Source organism: Sander lucioperca, chromosome 19, assembly GCF_008315115.2.
Source record: "Sander lucioperca isolate FBNREF2018 chromosome 19, SLUC_FBN_1.2, whole genome shotgun sequence".
Lineage (NCBI taxonomy): Eukaryota > Metazoa > Chordata > Actinopteri > Perciformes > Percidae > Sander > Sander lucioperca.
The window spans coordinates 3,767,347-3,786,930 of record NC_050191.1 but is presented as its reverse complement, the minus strand read 5'-3'; the positions used below and the strand labels follow the sequence as shown (position 1 = coordinate 3,786,930).

The 19,584-nt window shown below is 41.5% G+C and overlaps 1 protein-coding gene across 1 annotated transcript; it reads right to left on the bottom strand.

Annotated features, from left to right (window-relative positions):
- Positions 1–6,520: 6,520 nt before the first annotated feature.
- Positions 6,521–18,741, bottom strand: si:ch211-195d17.2 (uncharacterized protein LOC560495 homolog). Its single transcript, XM_031307886.2, has 9 exons — positions 18,465–18,741; positions 16,309–16,626; positions 14,220–14,260; positions 12,413–12,468; positions 12,009–12,195; positions 11,154–11,309; positions 10,002–10,116; positions 8,220–8,367; positions 6,521–7,138 (listed from the first exon to the last, which is right to left on the bottom strand). Exons 1-9 carry the CDS (start codon positions 18,582–18,584, stop codon positions 7,101–7,103), a joined length of 1,179 nt encoding a protein of 392 aa, XP_031163746.1. The 5' UTR covers positions 18,585–18,741; the 3' UTR covers positions 6,521–7,100.
- Positions 18,742–19,584: the final 843 nt, after the last annotated feature.

The window sequence follows — 19,584 nt, the reverse complement described above, 5'->3', positions numbered from 1 at the left end:
GAGACTTATGGGAAAAAGTATCTGAGCACACACACACACACACACACACACACACACACACACACACACACACACACACACACACACACACACACACACACACACACACACACACAGCCTCGCAGCCATAATGTTCCTGCAATACATTCCTCATGTATATTTGTGAGAAACGGACAAATATACTGAGTATATGTCTGTCAGACGAGATAAATCCAGTCAGTACATCAAATAACTAACATTGCTCCTTTTATTTTAGATTTCCTTAAAGGTCCCACGGCAAGAACATTTCACTTTATGAGGTTTTTTTAACATTAATATGAGTTCCCCCAGCCTGCCTATGGTCCCCCAGTGGCTAGAAATGGTGATAGGTGTAAACCGAGCCCTGGGTATCCTGCTCTGTCTTTGAGAAAATGAAAGCTCAGATGGGTCGATCTGGAATCTTCCCTTTATGACGTCATAAGGAGAAAGGTTACCTCCCCTTTCTCTGCTTTGCCCGCCCAGAGAATTTGGCCCACCCACGAGAAAGAGACATCATGGCTTGAAAACAAGCGAAGCATGGCAGTTGGTCAATACAGTATTAGGGGACCACTAAGGTCTATATAAAAGAGACTTCAGATACAGTATTAGGGGACCACTAAGGCCTATATAAAAGAGACTTCAGATACAGTATTAGGGGACCACTAAGGCCTATATAAAAGAGACTTCAGATACAGTATTAGGGGACCACTAAGGTCTATATAAAAGAGACTTCAGATACAGTATTAGGGGACCATTAAGGTCTATATAAAAGAGACTTCAGATACAGTATTAGGGGACCATTAAGGTCTATATAAAAGAGACTTCAGATACAGTATTAGGGGACCACTAAGGCCTATATAAAAGAGACTTCAGATACAGTATTAGGGGACCACTAAGGCCTATATAAAAGAGACTTCAGATACAGTATTAGGGGACCACTAAGGCCTATATAAAAGAGACTTCAGATACAGTATTAGGGGACCACTAAGGTCTATATAAAAGAGACTTCAGATACAGTATTAGGGGACCAGTAACGTCTATATAAAAGAGACTTCAGATACAGTATTAGGGGACCACTAAGGTCTATATAAGAGACTTCAGATACAGTATTAGGGGACCACTAAGGCCTGAATAAAAGCATCCAAAAAGCAGCATGTCATAGGATCTTTTAAAGTTGATTGTCAGTCTTCTTCTACCTTTTTAAAATCAGGACTCATGTTGAGAAATGAGTGTCTCCTCTTTAGGAGATGCAGTGATGCAGTCTGTCCACTGGGTGATGTTCTTTTCACATTCAAAAAAACATTGTTTTTAATTGTTGCATTTAGAATGCCACTCAGCAGTTGGAGGGCAAGCTTTTTAGTGACTAATAGTAAAATATTCTGTCAGCTGGGTCGTTGTGAAGTAATATGATTTACTCCAAGACAGGGAGGGATGATTTTCACCAATGAACAGTCACAGATGTAAAACTTCTTTCACTTGCTTTTGGAGTTTTGAAAGTTGCGTCACCGATACCTGAAAAAAATTTAGTATTTGTCCTTAAACGACTCATTGAAGCAATTTCTTTTTTTTTTCCTGTTTGAAATATTTATTTTTCATTGAACATGATCCATACAGCATAAAAGAAAAGTACTCTGGTTTATTGGCACTTCTTTAAACCAATCACAATCATTGTGGCTAAATGCCGTACAGAGCAAAGGTGCCTCTGCAAAATATCCTCGGGAAGGAACTTGGGAAGCAAAAACTCAGATTGGACAGATAGTCTAGCTAGCTGTCTGGATTTACCCTGAAGAGATCAGAGAAAATGTTAACCATAGTCCTCAGAAATCGACCAGAGTTTAAAATTACAACATAAAACAGAAGGTACCGGACATCCGAAGAGAAAAAAAAAGAAAAAGAATGAAATCCGGCAGCGCAAACCCGGAAATGGTACGTCGTGGATATAGATATTGACTAGATTATTCCAAATATCGGGGACTGCAGTATCCCGGACTCCATGAACTTGACAAAGTTGTCGTAAGAGTTGTGTAGAGGCAGCCTTAACACAACTTGACACGTGTTAGCCTCTGGGAACACTCTCCGACTCTGATTTTGCTGATGCAGGAATTCAAGCTGTGGCGGGTAGGGAAACCCAAGAAGGCAAATATTAATATTTGTTGCAGGGTCACAGGTCTAATTCCCTCATCCACCTCCAGGAGCCAGTCTTTCCAGAACATGAATGTCTGGTTCTCATCTCTGCGCCTGTTGCTCCCTGTCTCAGAAAAAGTTAGAGTGAAGAGGTTCCGAAGGTCCTCCATATCAAGACCTTTGGGGCCTCTAACAAAAAGAGGTTTCATTACCTCGGGATGCTTGGCTATTGCCTCAGCAATTCCAAGCTCTTGAAGTCCCGCTACCAACTGTTCCACAGCCTTTTGGGTTCGGCCCTTGATGTAGGTCCTCGTCGCTTCCTCCACAAGGGCTTGTCTTTGGTCTAGAGTGTGAAGGAAGCCAGGGCACCCAAGCAAAGAAAGAATGCCTGATGCCTCTATGAGTGCCTCATGAGCATCCATAAGTGTTTCTGCATCATTTATCCTTTGCAACTTCTCCAGAATTTCCAAGTCATCCACCTCCTCAATGTTGATCGGTGGAGTTGTACAATGGGCAACCGAGCAATAGAGGCGCTCTGAAAAAAAGGACGGCCTGATGCCTCCGTGGACAAGGGCAACAGCAAGCAATTTGTCCAATATACTTGTACTCTCCAGAATCCAAAGCACGGGATATCAAAGACACGTTTTTCTTGTCCTCTGGTCCAGTAAAGTACACGCTGTCCTTGATTGCCATGACCAGCAGGCGGAGGAATTCTCTGCTAGGGGTCATCTACAGCCCCCTCTGTGGTGCCATCAATGTCAACAAACACAACATTGAGGCCAGGGGCGGACTGGGACAAAAATTCAGCCCTGGCACTGTAGCCACACCAGTCCACATTACCACGGCCATGCAGCCCCACCCACAGACACATGCATTCACTAATTACATTTGTGTACAGATGCTGAAATAATATAAGCAGTACCTTATGTAACAGATTTTAAACATTTAATGTAAGTAACTGGCAAACAATGCTTAATACTTTTTAAAGAGCACACATTTATAACAAATTTACACATACTGCCTATTTATGCCGTTTGTATGCTGTTACTGTCATTCTCTACAGTATGTTGTTCCCTGTTGTCACTGTCTGTTCGATTGTCCGTGTTTCACTCTGTTGACACTGTACATATTGTCTGTCTGGTTCTCCATCTTTTCATCCATTTCAACTCTCTAACTCTGCCATTTTAATGTTTTTTATGGCTGTCTGTGATTATACTTAAGGGTTTTTCCTTGCTCAGAATTTGTCTTTGGGGGAACACATAAAGCAAAAATATAATGGAATATTATTATATTCGGTAGTCCAGTAAGGGGGCTTTCACATCTGGGACATGGAACACTTGACCCCAAAGTCCAGTTGTTTAATTAGCATGAACAGGGCTTTATGGTCAAAATGGGTTTATGGGTTTTCCCCAAGGAGCATGTTTTGCTTCCAAGTTGAAAAATGTAGGATTGACTTAGGCTACTTAATCAGTGATGTTGAATATAGCCTACAGTGTAACGGACCACCACAGTTCATACATACATGTGAACCGCGGATTAATTGCAGAGTTTAACCTACATAGTATAAAACTAAACACTACGTGAATAGGTCACAGTAGAAAGACGGAGCAGAACGACGCTGCTTGTTCAGGGTTTTCATGGGTACTCCTATAGGCCTACACTTTGCATCAGGCGTTAAAACCAAATGTACCCAATTAGACTACTATTTAATGCGATAACGAGACGTTTTTAACCGGGAATTAAACTGTCTCAATTTAATACTGATGCTGTCAGACGGCCTCGCGGACAGCAGTCGGAGTTCCGGCGAAGCTCTGCGCCCGTCAGCAGCGGCTTCTCACTGCGCAGCCGGTCCCCCAGAGCAGCATGATCACCGGGAGTGTCCGGTACAGCCTGAACCCTGCAAACAGAGATCCTGTTTGAAGGTGACGTGCTTGATTTTGACTGAACGTCCCAATTTAAGTAACCTCTGATTGGGTCGGTCGGCCCATCTCAGGACCAGGCCGGTTGTTGCCGACTGGCCAAATGCTTAATATTACACAACAATACATTTGACCGGCCCACATTTAAAAAAAATGGTCCGGCCCCTCTGGCATTTGCCAGAAATGCCAGATGGCCAATCCGCCCCTGATTGAGGCGATGAGCTGGAGAAAACCTTGGCCTCCTGAATGCTCTCAAGGCACTCTCCAGTACAGACTCCCTCATGACATTCACACTGTTGGACCGTGGAGGCACTCCACCGTCAAGCCGGCTGGTGATGTTTTTTAAGACCGCCATCAAATCAGGCTCGATGGTGAGAGCCTCATCCAGTGTATCATTACTGGGTAGCAAAGTCATGGATTCGCTTTGTCTCTCCTCCACAATGTCCCCATCATCTGCAATGACTATGGGTTCTTCAACTTGGGAAACTGGAGACCCTTCAGATAGTGCTTCCATTGGCAGAGTAGGCAGACAATACTGTAGTGACTGATAGATGGCCAAAGAAAGATCTGCATCATCATCACCACCTTCTGAGTGATGTGGTGTATTCTCCTCACACTCTTCATCACTTTTGTTGCATATTCTGAGATGGCTTTCCAGGTACAGAGGGGAAAGTCCTTCTCACACCTCAAACATCTCTCCATCACAGCTGATTTCTCCTCCACAGGCAGACAAAGTGTAAGTGCCCGCTGTAATGGAATTATGTACAGCAGTGCCCTCTTGATGTCCACAAATCGTCGTAGGTACTCTATACTGTATCCTGATGCCAGAATAGGAACCTTACTGAGTCTCTTGGTTCTGTCACTCTTTGCCAGTGTGTAACCACCAGCTTCACGGAGTGGTGGGTAAGTTCTGTTTAAATGTTCTGTGAGATAGGCGTGATCCCCCATGTTGTTTAGAAAGGTTATCTTCTTTCCTATACCACACTGTTCAAAAAAACGAGCCTCCTCAGGATTTGGCACAGCAACAGCATCAGTCTCAGTCTCTGGAAGGCACACAAATGTGTCCAGGGGTACCTCCCTTTTTCTCTTACGGGATATGCCTCTCCATCCTCCCGAAGGTAAATGTTTGGTCTGAAAAGGCGAGCAAGATTGGCTTGAATCTCATCATCTCTGTAGGTGTTTAAGGAAAGACAAGCAGAGGAGGATGGCCAGGATACAGGCGGTCGGGCAGAGGACAACTAGTGGTATGGAAGCGATGGCACAGGTTGACTGGGATGTTGAAGGTGGTGCAGTGGACGATGAATGTGAATGGTATGGAAGCAATGGCAGAGACGAGGATGTCCCAGATGCAGAGGGCGGGCCAGAGGATGATGCATGGTATGGGAGCAATGGCACAGAGGAGGTTGGCAGGGATGTAGAAGGTGGTGCAGAGGAGGAGGCGTTCGCCAACCTGTCGGCTAGCAGAGAGGTTGTTCTCTGCATATGCTGCAGCAACTGTTGAATATCATCTGCACTCATGTGCGGTGTTTTATCTTCCATTATTGGGTTCCGCAAATTAAATATTTAAACATTTAAAATCACTTACAGGTTGCCTAGTTTTAGTGACTGACCTTGTGCGGGAGGCAGACTCCGCAACGGAGATGATGGTTCTGGTCTGACACTCAACAGTAGTCACCTGTATTAATCATACCATGTTTTTTCTCCAAATCTGTCACTCAGTTCTGAAAATTTGAGGGAGTACACTGAAAATATCAAAACTGACCAGCAGTCTTCTTATCAACTTAAAGTGGAAACAACAGATGTCTTTTGGCAGGTTAAGCCACAAAAAGGTCAAAGTTTCAAAAACAATTCTAGCAGCCCTACAAGCTGGATAATTCATGTTTTACTCAAGGTACCTCTAGTCTGGCTATCACCAGACCAAGCTCAATCTTTGAGATCTTTAAGATTGAACATTAGTCTGGGGAGTCTGCTCTGTATTTTCTACAGCACAACGGGCATAGTTCAAATGCCTCTGCGCGCAATTGGACAGTTCTTCAACCAATCAGACCAACGATCCGGGTGACGTAGCAGCGACAGCGGCATCAACGGGTTGCTGCGCTTTAGTGGCCGTCATGTTGAATGTAAACAAGAAGCTGCTAGGTCGCTTCTCTATCGTCATCGTGTTAAACCCACCAATAGCGCGGCAGATGGATAAGCCAGTTTGTGATTGGTACCCACAGATTTGTAACGAAAGCAGGATAGAAGAATGTACCGGTTTCCAGCCTGAGCTGCAGGGAGAAATCAAATCGCCGGCAGATCAGGCTAGGTTCACACTTTACCTCTGCAGTGTGAAGGGTTCCAGATGATCTCTGTACACACACTGGGCTAAACCAGTCCAAATAGTCTATTAGCCCCTTCAAGGATTCAAACAGGCAACCTTAAATGCTACAGGTTGACAAGTAATAACCTGAATTTCACAGTTTCATTTGAGTACATTTTTTTTATTGATTACAGCATCTTTGAGGTGTTTTCTCCATTAGAACGTTAAACCAAGACAAGTCAAAGACAAACATATAAACAAAGTAAATTATTATACAGCAGACGTACTGTAAGTCAGGACTTGTACAGTAATGTATAAAACAAACAAACAGCTGTGCATCTACAAATGAGATCATTCACTCCTCTCGTACAAAAATAAAACTGCAATCGTCCCGCTCAAAACGTCGTCATCCTCTTCATTGTTACATGATTTCCTTCTTCTGAGTTCAATAAAAAAAAGAAAAAAATTGCAACGGTGAAAAGTAAATTGGTCCATAATGGTTTCCATGTTGATTCCAATGTCAAAACATGTTTGTTTGCCCCTGATCAGCTTGGATTTTGGTGCAAGTTTTTAGCTGATATAAACATATACCAGCTGAGAATTTAAATATTGTACCACAGTCAGTTGAAATCTAAAGTTCCAGCTTGAACTGTATTTCACTCCGACCCTCTTCTGTTAGTTTTCCAGGCCGGTGTGTGAACTGTGAGGACAGCTGGCGCCTCCTGGTGGCCAGCTGGTGGCTATGTGCTCTGCACAGCGCTCTGAGGACTCGAGGACTCTGCAACAACAGCAGCAACACCACAATGAAATAAAAGCAACAATATTAAACACTGATCGGCCGAGTTAGCTCATCACAGCATGAGTATTGGTGTCAGTGTTGGCCAATAAGAAACAAGAAATTGCAGAACAAAATCTAAAATGTAGGGCTGGGTTCAAATAATGGAATCTTTGATTAATAAGCCTTTTTAATGACGTGTCGTGTCAGTCCTGTTAAGTAAAAAGTACGTTAAACAAACTTTGGCGATCAACTCAATGTAAACGTTAACCTGGTGCATGATAAAAAAATACTTGAGTGTTGCTCCTTGCTTGTACACTTTACAGCAGAAGTTCTGAGAATCTCCTTTACATCTGAGCTAAACTGGTGTTGTAACTGAAATTTCCCTAACTTAACTAACCCCCGTTGGCGATACCCAGTCCTAGCAGAAAAACATGTTTGAGGTCATTTAGGGACATGTTTGTTCAACAGAGAGCACGGATGAGGAAGTCACTGCACCTGGCCAAGAAATAGCTACAAATGCAAATCCACATAAGTCGTATGAGGTCGTTCTAAGAGGAGGATTTAACTGGAGATGGCCCGATACCATTTTTGTCTTCCCGATACCGATTCGGATACCTGAATTTGCGTATCGGCCGATACCGAGTACCGATCCGATACCAGTGTGTCATATATTTTATTATGTTTTAACAGCTGTATACTACTATCCCTGTATGGATGTGATATTATTTCTATCTTTGTTGTCAGTCTGGCTCAGGTTAAACTCTTTGTGAAACATGAACAAACACAAACAATGAATGCCCCAGAACTTTCTTTTATTATCCAGTTTGACAGTCAGTTATAACGGAAAAAGAACATAAATAAACTACTTTAACGTAGATTTTCTTTAGGGCTTTATTACGTGGTATCAGATCGGTGCATTAACTCCAGTACTTCCCAATACCGATACCAGCGTTTTAGGCAGTATCGGCTCATCTCTAGATTTAAATTGTCTTGTGGGAAACAGTATCTGCCTGTCTGTCTGAATATCAACCTGAATCAGCTTCAGTCTGTGAACACCTGTCTCACTTGGTTCTGTTGTTACCTGTGTGCAGCGTGGCTGTCTTAATCCGGCTTTCCTCCAGCGTTGAGAAGCAGCTGCTCTTCTCTGCAGTCGTGTCTCCTGTCCCGATATCACAGGTCATCACCATGATGGGACCCTTCCCCCCCTTCAGATGGATCTGGATGTTGTCCTGCGTCAAAACACACACACACACACACACACACACAACCTGGGTCAACCTGACGATGCTGCTTTTATTCCGTCTACCTCCTGAATGTATCAGCTACAGGAGAAAAATCGATGTAATATTATCTGTAATACCACCAATGTCTTTATTCTAATCTCACAAAGAAATCCTCAAAGTATTTCATCATTACTGTAAAGTAATTCTGTCTATTAGGGCTGCACGATATGACAGGGTATATATATATATATACAGAAATCCTGGAGGTAAATTCAATACCTTTTTTAAAACCAACACGCCATTGAGTTGCAGGTTTATACGGCATCACGTTTCTAACCAAACGGAGTTTGAGATTAATACGTTGGTTTGGACAGTGGCACTGGTTTGCGGTGGTGTAGCCTAACGGTAGCAGCAGCACAGAAACTGGAGATTGATAACTGTTCTCTGCGTATTCCAGATTTATGGCTGGTACATTGCATATGCGACCGAAGAGCGTTAACCCCCATCCAACTTATACTGATGATTTTTTTTTACAAACCGAACAGTTAGCCTGCCGCTCTTTCCCTTCTACAGGCCTGAGCCAGTCTTTAAACGCCGGGTCCTCTAGCCATTTATCGGAAAATTTGCACTCGCCCATGATTGTCTAGGTAGCCAGGTGTCAGAGCGCAAAATGTTTGATATTGACTTTAGGATCATAGGCTATCACCCGATGCGGGATAGGATAGAATATCACACGAACTTTACAAGATCAACTTAAATAGACGTAATAAAACAAATTGACAACTCATAGTTTGTAAAAAAATTATTCAAAAAATGAATACCTCGTAAAATGGCGATTACCTTTTAATGGTGTAGTATCTGATGGACTTATAGGTTTAATGTCTGTATAAAGCTCAAATGTGCTGAGTCATAATAAGAACGTTCATCATGAGTACTGTGGCAGTATAGGGAGTAATAATTAACCTCTTAGTGGCGTGATTTCGATGGGATGTTTAAAAGACAGGTCTGGGATTGGATGCTGAGGGGTTAACGAACTATAGGAAGCCCCTGAAGAGGACACTAACCTATGCTATGTCAACTTGACTGTTCCATAGGTTATCTAACATGTTACCTAAGCTATCCCATATAAGCTGTGAAATGTAAAGGTAGAATTAGAATGCATATTGGCGGTGTGTTCTCCAGACCTTCCATGGAGTCTGTAAATGGATGCTGTAATCTTTGATGTAATAAATCTTTTTTACTGATACTAAAGAGCAGTGTCTACGAAGTCGGCAACACAGTGCTGCAACTAAAATATCCCACAATGGCCTTCATTTTCACTAATTTAATTTACTACCTTTTAATACTTTTTAAAACCTGTTTTAAAGACACCCTGTATGAGGAAAATATGCGATTTCTACTGATATTTTCTTTCAACTAACATAACAAATCTCGTGTCTATTGCAATATGTCGCAACCTTTCAAGATATGTATATTGCGCCAGTTGATATCGCAATGATGATTTAAAAAAACCAATATATTGTGCAGCCTTACTGTCTATCTACAAATTGAATAAATTCTAAATGTAATCAGTTTCAGTTTTGAAAATATTCAAACACACTTCTCGGATAAAGCTACTCTCTCTGTCTCTCTGTGTTTACCTCTTTGGGCGGAGGAACCTCCAACTTGGTTTCCTCCGGAGCTTTGACGACGAGCACCGTCTGCTCCTGGAACGCTGCGAGCCGCCTGATGTCCTCGTGGGTCACGTAGGCCGACGTGCAGGAAAGGTTAAAGAAAAACCTGCTTCCATTTTTTTTTTTTTTAATGCACATTTACACAATCGTTTTATTCACACCCACATCCACACTGGAGAGGTGTTTCAGACCTCCTGGCTTAGTTTGACAGTTTCTAACACACCTGTTTCTACTTCCTTGGTCCTGGTCCTGTCTGTCGTGGTGCATAATGCGACATAAATTAAACGCAGTATCTAATATTGTCATTAACTTTTTTTTTTTTTTTTTTTACATGTTCAAAATAAACTACAAACTAACTAAACTATTGTTGGGCAATGGGAAGAATGCCTTGGGAACTGAGGATGGAACAACTGTTGGCAGATTTTCTGTATGTTTTTGCTCATTTTAACCTCCAATAACCAAAACAAGCTGTAAACGCAACACTGACTTATCAGCAAACTTGTTACCAATACATCTGAGTATTTACGGAGCAATCTTAGCGTTCATTCAAAGGCATGTTTCTTTCAACATGGTGAATGTTAGTCCCATATTCTCTCTCTTCAGGCTCTGTTTTTGGTCTCCAGTTTGGGGTCCCGAACCTCTGGGATTTGGGTCGTTAAGTTGGAAATCTATTCTAAAAGACAGGACGGAGGGTTTCGGTTTCCTTGTCTGCCTTGGTGCATAATGTGGCATAAATAAAACATGGTATCTAATATTGCTGGGCAATGAGAAGTATGCACTGGGAACTTATTAAACCTTTATAAACCTGCAATAACTGATGTTTGGGCCACTTGGGGGCAGCAAAGCAAGCTGTAACCTGAACACTGACATACCGGCAAACTCGTTAGCAAACAGTTGCTTGTTTATACTTCCAGCATTAACAGAGCAACGCTAGCATTCATTTGCAGTCACGTTTCCTTCAACCGGTTGAATGTAGGGGGTCAGGTTATAAGAAGCTCTGGGATTCGGGCTCTAACGCTCCTGAAGCAGTAAAGAGCTCATAAATGATGAATGGAAATCTATTCTAAAAGACAGGAGGGACTACCGCTCCTCTGAGCAAGATCTGGTGTGAAAGGATATGCAGCGTTTTCCAAGTCGTCGGTCATGTCGAAGAGCTGCTGGGCGCAGCTTTTGATGAAGGTGTCCAGCGTGTCCTCCACCAGCTTAAGGTTGTCCAGCTCCCTCTGGACCCTCTGCTGGCTCATCCACAGAAAGCTGGAGATGTGACAGCTTCCTCTGCACAGACGACAGGCAGAGAGCAGGCTTACTGCAAAGCATACGGGCAACACACAAGAACTCTTGATTTGAGCATTAAGGATCATTCTTGGCGTTAAAAAAATTTCCCAAGAAAATGCAAAACAGAGCCTGGTGGATATTTTCAGATGATTTTAGCTTATTATAAAAAATAATAAAATAACTGTATTAGGGCTGGAACTTCGTTTATTATTCTTATGATTTATTGTTAAGCCTAAAAACTATAATTATAAAGAGGAAAATCCTGTTTGAGCAGCTGAAATCAGCAAATGTTTAGCATTTCATGCATGATAAATCACTTGAATTGCTGACTCGTTCCATTTTCAGTCATTTTCTGACGATCGACTAATCGATTTATTGACTGTGTTGGTGTGTATGTCAGCCGATAGTTACCAAGAAATGACTGAAATGCCAAATATATAGGGCTCTTGTTAAAAACCAATAACACCCAATATATTTTTTATTAGACCTTACTCGAATATCTGCTTCAGTATCAGTCAGGCTCTGATGCTAAATATGCAATTTGAAGTTTGTTTTAACATGGAGCACAAGGGACCATTACGGAACTAAAGAGTATAAATAAGCTCAAAAAAGCACCAAAATGTAAAAGCAAACATGCACAGTGAATAATCCAACATGAGGACATCCTCTCCCATCCTATCTGTTCATCTGTTCGCTCACATCCACTTGACTTTGTTGGCCGACTGCTTCTCGATGAGGTTGATGCCTTCCAGGACGTTGGTGATGTCGTAGACTCGCCGCCTGCGGGTCTGCAGGCTCGTGGTCACCTGCCGGAGGTCGATCGAGCCGCCCGGCGCCGCCAGCAACAGCTCCAGGAAACGCTGCGTCAGCATCCCCAGGGACACGTCTGAATGCAACCCCACAGCCAGAGTTAGAGCCAGAAGATACGGCTTTTAAAAACAACAACCATTTCCATCTTGCTATGGCTTTACGGTATACCGTTTGCTTATATCTATGTTGATTAAGGAAATTGCTATCCATCAAGCTATTTGGGTTTCGTACAAACAGTCGTTACTGCGAAACTCCTGAAAAACTGATTTGATTAAAATGACGGAAGCACGCACCCTGTCTGGCGACTCTCTTGGTCTGGATCCTCTCTTTCTTCTGATGCGGGCTGACGATGGAAAGAAAGAGAGATACAAAATATCTTGTTGTCATTTCTGCCAACATGAGCAGGAACCACTTCAGTGTGCCACTATAAACATCTGATCCCAGATAAATACAATTTAAAAAAATCAACTGAAACAAAATTTCATTTTAACTGAAAAAGTGAGAGCAGAAATTAACCAGCAGGATCATTTATGCTCCTGTTACATACCAAAATAGATGCGTCCAGTTCAAACCATGTAATCGTCACTGCCCACAGTGGCGATTTTAGACCCTTTTTAGGGGGGCTTAAGGCTTAAATTTCATCTCAGCCCCCCTAAAATTATTTATTTATATATATATATATATATATATATATATATATATATATATATATATATATATATATATATATATATATATATATATATTATTTTTATTTTTTTTTATTATTATTTTTTTTTTTAGAACTTGTCTGTTAGTGACAGAGGGCACAATTACAGGTTCAGAGAAACAGGTTTAATATCCTGTGTCTGTCGCCAATGCTATGCACCTGTAACCCAGTCAAGGACATTTTAATTTTTTATTTATTCATTGTTTACACCTCATTATCATTTCATTTGATTCTGTTAGTCCACAAAGGGACTTTCGTAGTTTTTTCATATGTTCAATATTTTGCATTTATCCTCTGTTATAATAATAAACACATATTCATTGTTATCCAGTGAAATTACTGATCTAGAATTGCCCCTGACTGCCCACATACTGATGTGTCCTCTGATGTTAAGCAATATCAGGGGCGTAGAACAAAATTCTGTGCCCTGTAGAAAGGCATTTTCTATGGGCCCCTCCCCGCATCCACAGCTATTCATTCTAGCATCTTTTTGGGCCCTCCTCACATGAGGGGCCCTGGGTACTCAGTCCCCTTTGTCTCCCCAGTCTGACGCCCCTGAGCAATATACCCACAAAAACAACAAAACTGTCTCGCATGGACCTTCACTTTTCCTTTGCTACCGTCCAACTCACATTTCATTCCTCTTCAACCCCCCCCCAGCGCAGACACACGAGGATAACTAGCCAGTTGAGATTGTGTGTGTACGTCCTTGAGAACTGTAAGTCGTATAACTTATGTTGTCAGTTCATTTAAGCCTGGTCTTGCAAATTTAAATTAAGTAAACTGGTGATTTTGGTTGTTTGTATTCTTCACCTGCGAGGTAAATAGCACGTGGCTGATTGTTTGATTGATTCGTTGATTCGATAGCGATTGCTGAACGCCCTCGCCCACGTTTGTATTTTAGGTGCATTATTTACATGCTGAAGTAGTGACACTGCATTAAGATAATGTAATTAATAGTGGGTTTATTGTTATTTGCTACAGAATGCTTAGCCTATATGTCAAGATCAAAGTTGGCCTATATAGTAACTCAAAAAATACAGTTCAATCACAACAGAAAATATGCCTCATTGTGTGTGTGAATAGACATGAATAAATATATTTGTTTGTGATGCAGGACCTGCCCCCACTGCTAAAAAAAATCCTAAAGGAAACACAGTGTTTGAAATGTCTAACTTGCCTAACGGCACCAATTTTTAACTACTAGCTACACTGCCCCCATGATTTCTGGTAGTACTGCTCCGTTTTGTCCGTATCTGTAAGCTTTTAGAGAACGTGCACAAATACTGATATAATGAACACAGAGTACAGACAGAAGGCTCCGTCCGTATCTAACGTTGAGCATAAATGAGCCTTAAGAGAAAAACCAAAAGCAGGAAAAAAAAATGTACCCAGTAGTCTTGGCCCCTGAAGTCTTGTTGGCACCTGGATCCTGGAATTCAGAAAGTGAAAACAGCAGGTTACATTTAATAAGCTGTACAAATTAAATGGATTCAATTCTGAATTTAAAATATCTGGTGATTGGTTACAGGCATGTTGTCAAAGATTCTGGGAGTTATAACATAATGTCTCATTGTCTCAATGTGCTCATTACAAACCGTATTACAGGAAGATATTCTTTTGACAACCATTAAAACCTTTAATGTCTACAGCCTAAATAATCGGAGCATCATGCTTGTTAGTATTAAAACAATTCTTCGGAGTTGCTTATGTCTATTTTTATTTATTTTTTTATAAAATCGAAAGGAAATTAAACTATAAATCAATTAATAGTTAATCAATCAATAAAGTAGTTAGGGCTAGGGCTGCACAATATATAGCTTTTTTTAATCGCCATCACGATATCAACTGGCGCCATAAACATATCGTGAAATTTTGTATTAGTTCAGTAGAAAACGGCACTTCATAATTTACCTGTCACTTTTTTTAGCGTTGCCCTGTATGTTAAATTCAATGTTCAATTTGTTCAATAAAAGAGTGTTGGGAACGATTTCCTTTTGTTTGTTTTAAATTTGACGAACATTTTGTTGTATTTTAGCAGAATACTGAAAGCAGCGGAGAGTACACTTTAATATCTGTTTATTTATCGCTATAGTCAACAACATTTTCGCATTTTGCATATTTTCCTCATATCGCGCAGCCCTAGTTCAGGGTGACCGAGAGAAGAAAGAGAGAGAATCACAGTATCAGTATTTCTCCGGCTCAGGACAGGAACGTTGAATGGGACCTACTTTATGGAAAATCTGATATACAAAAGGTGTTAACAAGGTAGATCAACAGTTTCCGCCCTGCTGTGGTGGAAAAGAATCTGGTCATTGGCAATAGGCATGCTGTTAAAACATTTCAGGAGTAAATACATAATAACTACAAACCGTATTACAGGAAGATATTCTTTTGACAACCGTTGAAACCTTTTATGTCTACAGCCTAAATAATCGGAGCATCATGCTTGTTAGCATTTAAAGTGCTCATATTATGCTTTTTGTTTTTTCCCCTTTCCTTTAATTGTGTTATATACCTTTTTTGTGCACGTTATAGGTTTACAAAGTGAAAAAGCCCAAAGTCCACCCCAAAGGGACTTACCATCTCCAACAGAAAACACTGTTCACAAACTGCTCCAAACAGCTCTATTGTAGTCCAGCCTTTACTTCAGAGACAAACGTGGTCACTTTGGAACACACGTTATAATGCTCGCCTAACTGCTAGCATGGCACGCCCTCATACTCTGCTTCTGACTGGCTAGTAGTCCTTACCTAGGTACTGTCAGGACACGCCCTCATAATCTGCTTCTGACTGGCTAGTAGTCCTTACCTAGCTACTGTCAGGGCACGCCCTCATAATCTGCTTCTGACTGGCTAGTAGTCCTTACCTAGCTACTGTCAGGACACGCCCTCATACTCTGCTTCTGACTGGCTAGTAGTCCTTACCTAGGTACTGTCAGGACACGCCCTCATACTCTGCTTCTGACTGGCTAGTAGTCCTTACCTAGGTACTGCACATGTCCGACTCCCAACAAAGATGTTACAGCAGTGAGAGGTCTCACTCTGTAGCTAAAACAGAGAGCTCAACACACAGGGTGAAAAGAGGAGCTGCAGCAATGTGCAGTACAACAACAATATGGTGTTTTTTGAAAGTTAAAATCATGTAAACCTATTCTGATATAACCTCTAAATACAATTATGAACCTGAAAATGAGCATAATATGAGCACTTTAAACAATTTTTGGGAGTTTCTTAAGTCTACTGTTGTTGGATATTTTGATAAATAAAAAAACAACAACTTTTTACTTGACTTTAAATCAATAAATATTCAATAAAACAGTTCAGTTACTGAGAGAAGAAAAGAGACAATCATCATCAGTATTGATCTGGCTCAGGACAGGAACGTTGAATGGGACCTACTTTATGGTATACACGAATATACAAAAAGGTGTTTATTTTCAGACATAGAAAATATAATGACAGATTAACAGTCTCCAACCTGCTGCGGTGGATCCACTGCAGGAGGCTCTGGCGCTGGAGGCTCCACATGAGCAGGAGCACCATCCCCTTCATCAGCCTCATCATCATCATCATTGCAGCCGCCACCGTTGGTCCACTGATCCTCCTCCTCAGACGACTCGGCTCCCCAGGGGCTAATCAGGCCCATGGGCCCGTCCAGGTAGGGGGGCATGATGGGAATGGCATCGCTGTTGACCCCGTTGTTGGAGATGTCCTCCGGCAGGAAGTGGTCTTCACAGATTAAATGCTGCTCCGTCGAGTCCTGCTTTTTAGTCTCCCTCAGCGCTGCCAGCCATACCTGAACAAAGACATCAGTCTTACCGTCGGTCCACATTTTTACATATATGTACAACAAATATGTTTGACATTAAGAAAAAATGGGCTGTATGGCTTTATGCAAAAATGTTGAGGGATATGCAAAAGTTCAGGGTATATGTGCGTTTAAAGGGGTGGTTCAGAATTTTGGACATAGGACCTCATTTCCAAGTTAGCCAGTCAGTGTTATTTATCAGTGGAGACCGTTTTCAACAATTTCATCCAGTCCTTCTAGTTGCAGAGTTCGCTGGTGTTAGGTTTAGGGCTGCAACTAATGATTATTTTCATAGTTGATTAATTTGTCGATTATTTTCTCGATTAATCGATTAGTTGTTTGATCTATAAAAATGTCAAAACATGGTGAAAAATGTGGATCAGTGTTTCCCAAAGCCTAAAATGACGTCCTGAAATGTCTTGATTTGTCCACAACTCGAAGATATTCAGTTTACTGTCACAAAGGAGAGAAGAAACTAGAAAATATTCACATTTAACAAGCTGGAATCAGAGAAATCTTATTTTTTTAAATAAAAAAATGACTTAATCGATTATCAAAATAGTTGGCGATTAATTTAATAGTTAAGAACTAATCGATTAATCGTTGCACCTCTAGCTAGGTTAGCCCAAGTCAACGGTGCTAGCCTGCCACTAAAAACAGTCTTACCCACTCCACAGTACACCCGAGGCAAATACATTATAACGCCGACTATCGATGTAAATGTCTGTGTTGATAGAATAATGTTAGGAATTAAACTACCCTCGCATCGCATTGCAATAGTTATACTTTATTCCCTGTAGTTGGTAGTAGGCTATGGCAGCGGCGGAGTGATATTACCCAGGCTACCGAGGAAGCTCACGCGAGTTTATTTACCTGCCGCTGTCACTCATTGCTACACAAGCAGAGTACACTGCACGGACGTTATCTCCACTAACGTTGTCAGTCTCAATCTCTCAGTAGCAGCTAGGCTAGCGTTATGAAAGGGGCTAGCTTCATTAGCTAGAGTAGCCTACCAAAAGTTATTACCTGTTCATCAGTAGCTGTTGGTGCATCTGGAAAGACGGACGGAACCGCATTCGTTGTCAGTGACTTGTGCTCCTTTAGATTGCGTTTTTTTTTAAAGTCGTCTGGTTTAAAGTGATCACTACACATTCGCCATTTGAGTAGAGTCCCCGCCGGTGTCTTGATGTCCAAGCTAGCAGCAAGAAGCCACAGTCGGTTCCTTTCTGGATCTCGCAATGGAAATTTGTGGAAACTTTGTGGTGCCCATCTGTTTGATTTATTTTTACATTTTTTAAATGCACACTGAAACACCATGTTGCCTAGTCCTTAGTTTCCAATCCAGTGCTTCAATACCACTGTAATAGGCTACTACCATAGACTACTACTAGGTGTCCAGACTGTAGTGCGCTTCTCAGTTTACTTTTCGGCACTGTACTACGGAGCAAAGTAAAATTCCACCGCTGCTGAGAAAATAGTCCCTCAAAATGTAATGCGATCACTGAGATGCAAGGGTAGTTTAATTCCTAACATTATTCTATCAACAGACATTTCCATCGATAGTCTGGCGTTATAATGTATTTGCCTCGGGTGTACTGTGGAGTGGGTAAGACTGTTTTTAGTGGCAGGCTAGCAGCTACCGTTGACTTGCGCTAGCCTAGCACCAGCGAACTCTGCAACCAGAAGGACTGAAACGTGTTGAAAACGGTCTCCACTGATAAATAACACTGACTGGCTAACTTGGAAATGAGGTCCTATGTCCAAAATTCTGAACCACCCCTTTAAACCATCGTACTGTAGCTTTGGTTACGTAACGTTAACGTTACCTTGACCCGTGCTGGGTCTGTGGGGAAGTTGAAGAACCTCTTCGGTTTTCGGTGGAAGACCCCCCGGTTGACGTTCACCGCCTCGCGGTTCGGACACCCAGAGACAACACACTTCACCATGGTAACCGTCACTCCGCCACCCAAACCGAACCAACCCGAGCTAACGGCACATCCGAGCCCTGTTTTTATAACGGTTAAACAACCACGTTTGTCCGGTTTGTTTATGTCGTGTTTCGCTGTTGTTGTCAGACCGGAAAAGACGTGTTTTTGAACCGGAAATACAACAATGGAGCCAAATAAAGCAGAGCGCGCCAATTTAGCCCCGTCTACTGTCTGAGCCCCGTTATTACACATATTTAGAATATACAAAGTTGATTTATATGTTGCATATAATATGAATGTGCAAAGTAACTGCATTTTTAAAATAAATGTAGTGAAGTTAATACTACAACATTTGAGTAGTAAAAATTATATTCTGCACTATGTACAGTGCTAAGCATAAGTGAATACACCCATGCTAAAGTTGACTAAAAAGAGGAATACCAATTTTCTTTGTGAATGAATAATGTATCGTAAATAAATAAATATTCTTCCTTAAAATACAGGGGGCATAAGTCAGTACACCCCTATGTTAAATTCCCATAGAGGAAGGCAGATGTTGATTTTTAAAGGCCAGTTATTTCATGGATCCAGGATACTATGCATCCTGATGAAGTTCCCTTGGCCTTTGGAATTAAAATAGTCCCACATCATCACATACCCTTCATCATACCTAGAGATTGGCATGGTTTTATTTCAGTTAGCCTAATAGCTGGTTTGATTTGCATTGAGAGATGATTTTATGGAAAGTACCCCATACCAATCTCTAGGTATGGTGAAGGGGATGTGATGATGTGGGGCTATTTTAATTCCAAAGGCCAAGGGAACTTTATCAGGATGCATAGTATCCTGGATCCATGAAATAACTGGCCTTTAAAAATCAAATTCTGCACTGTATTTTATTTATAACTGTGTCACCACCTTGTGACCTGTACAACATAGGCCTACAATTTCTTATTCATCTGTAGCCTATATATCTGTATATATTCTCACTCATCTGTAAACAAAAGATGTGTCTATG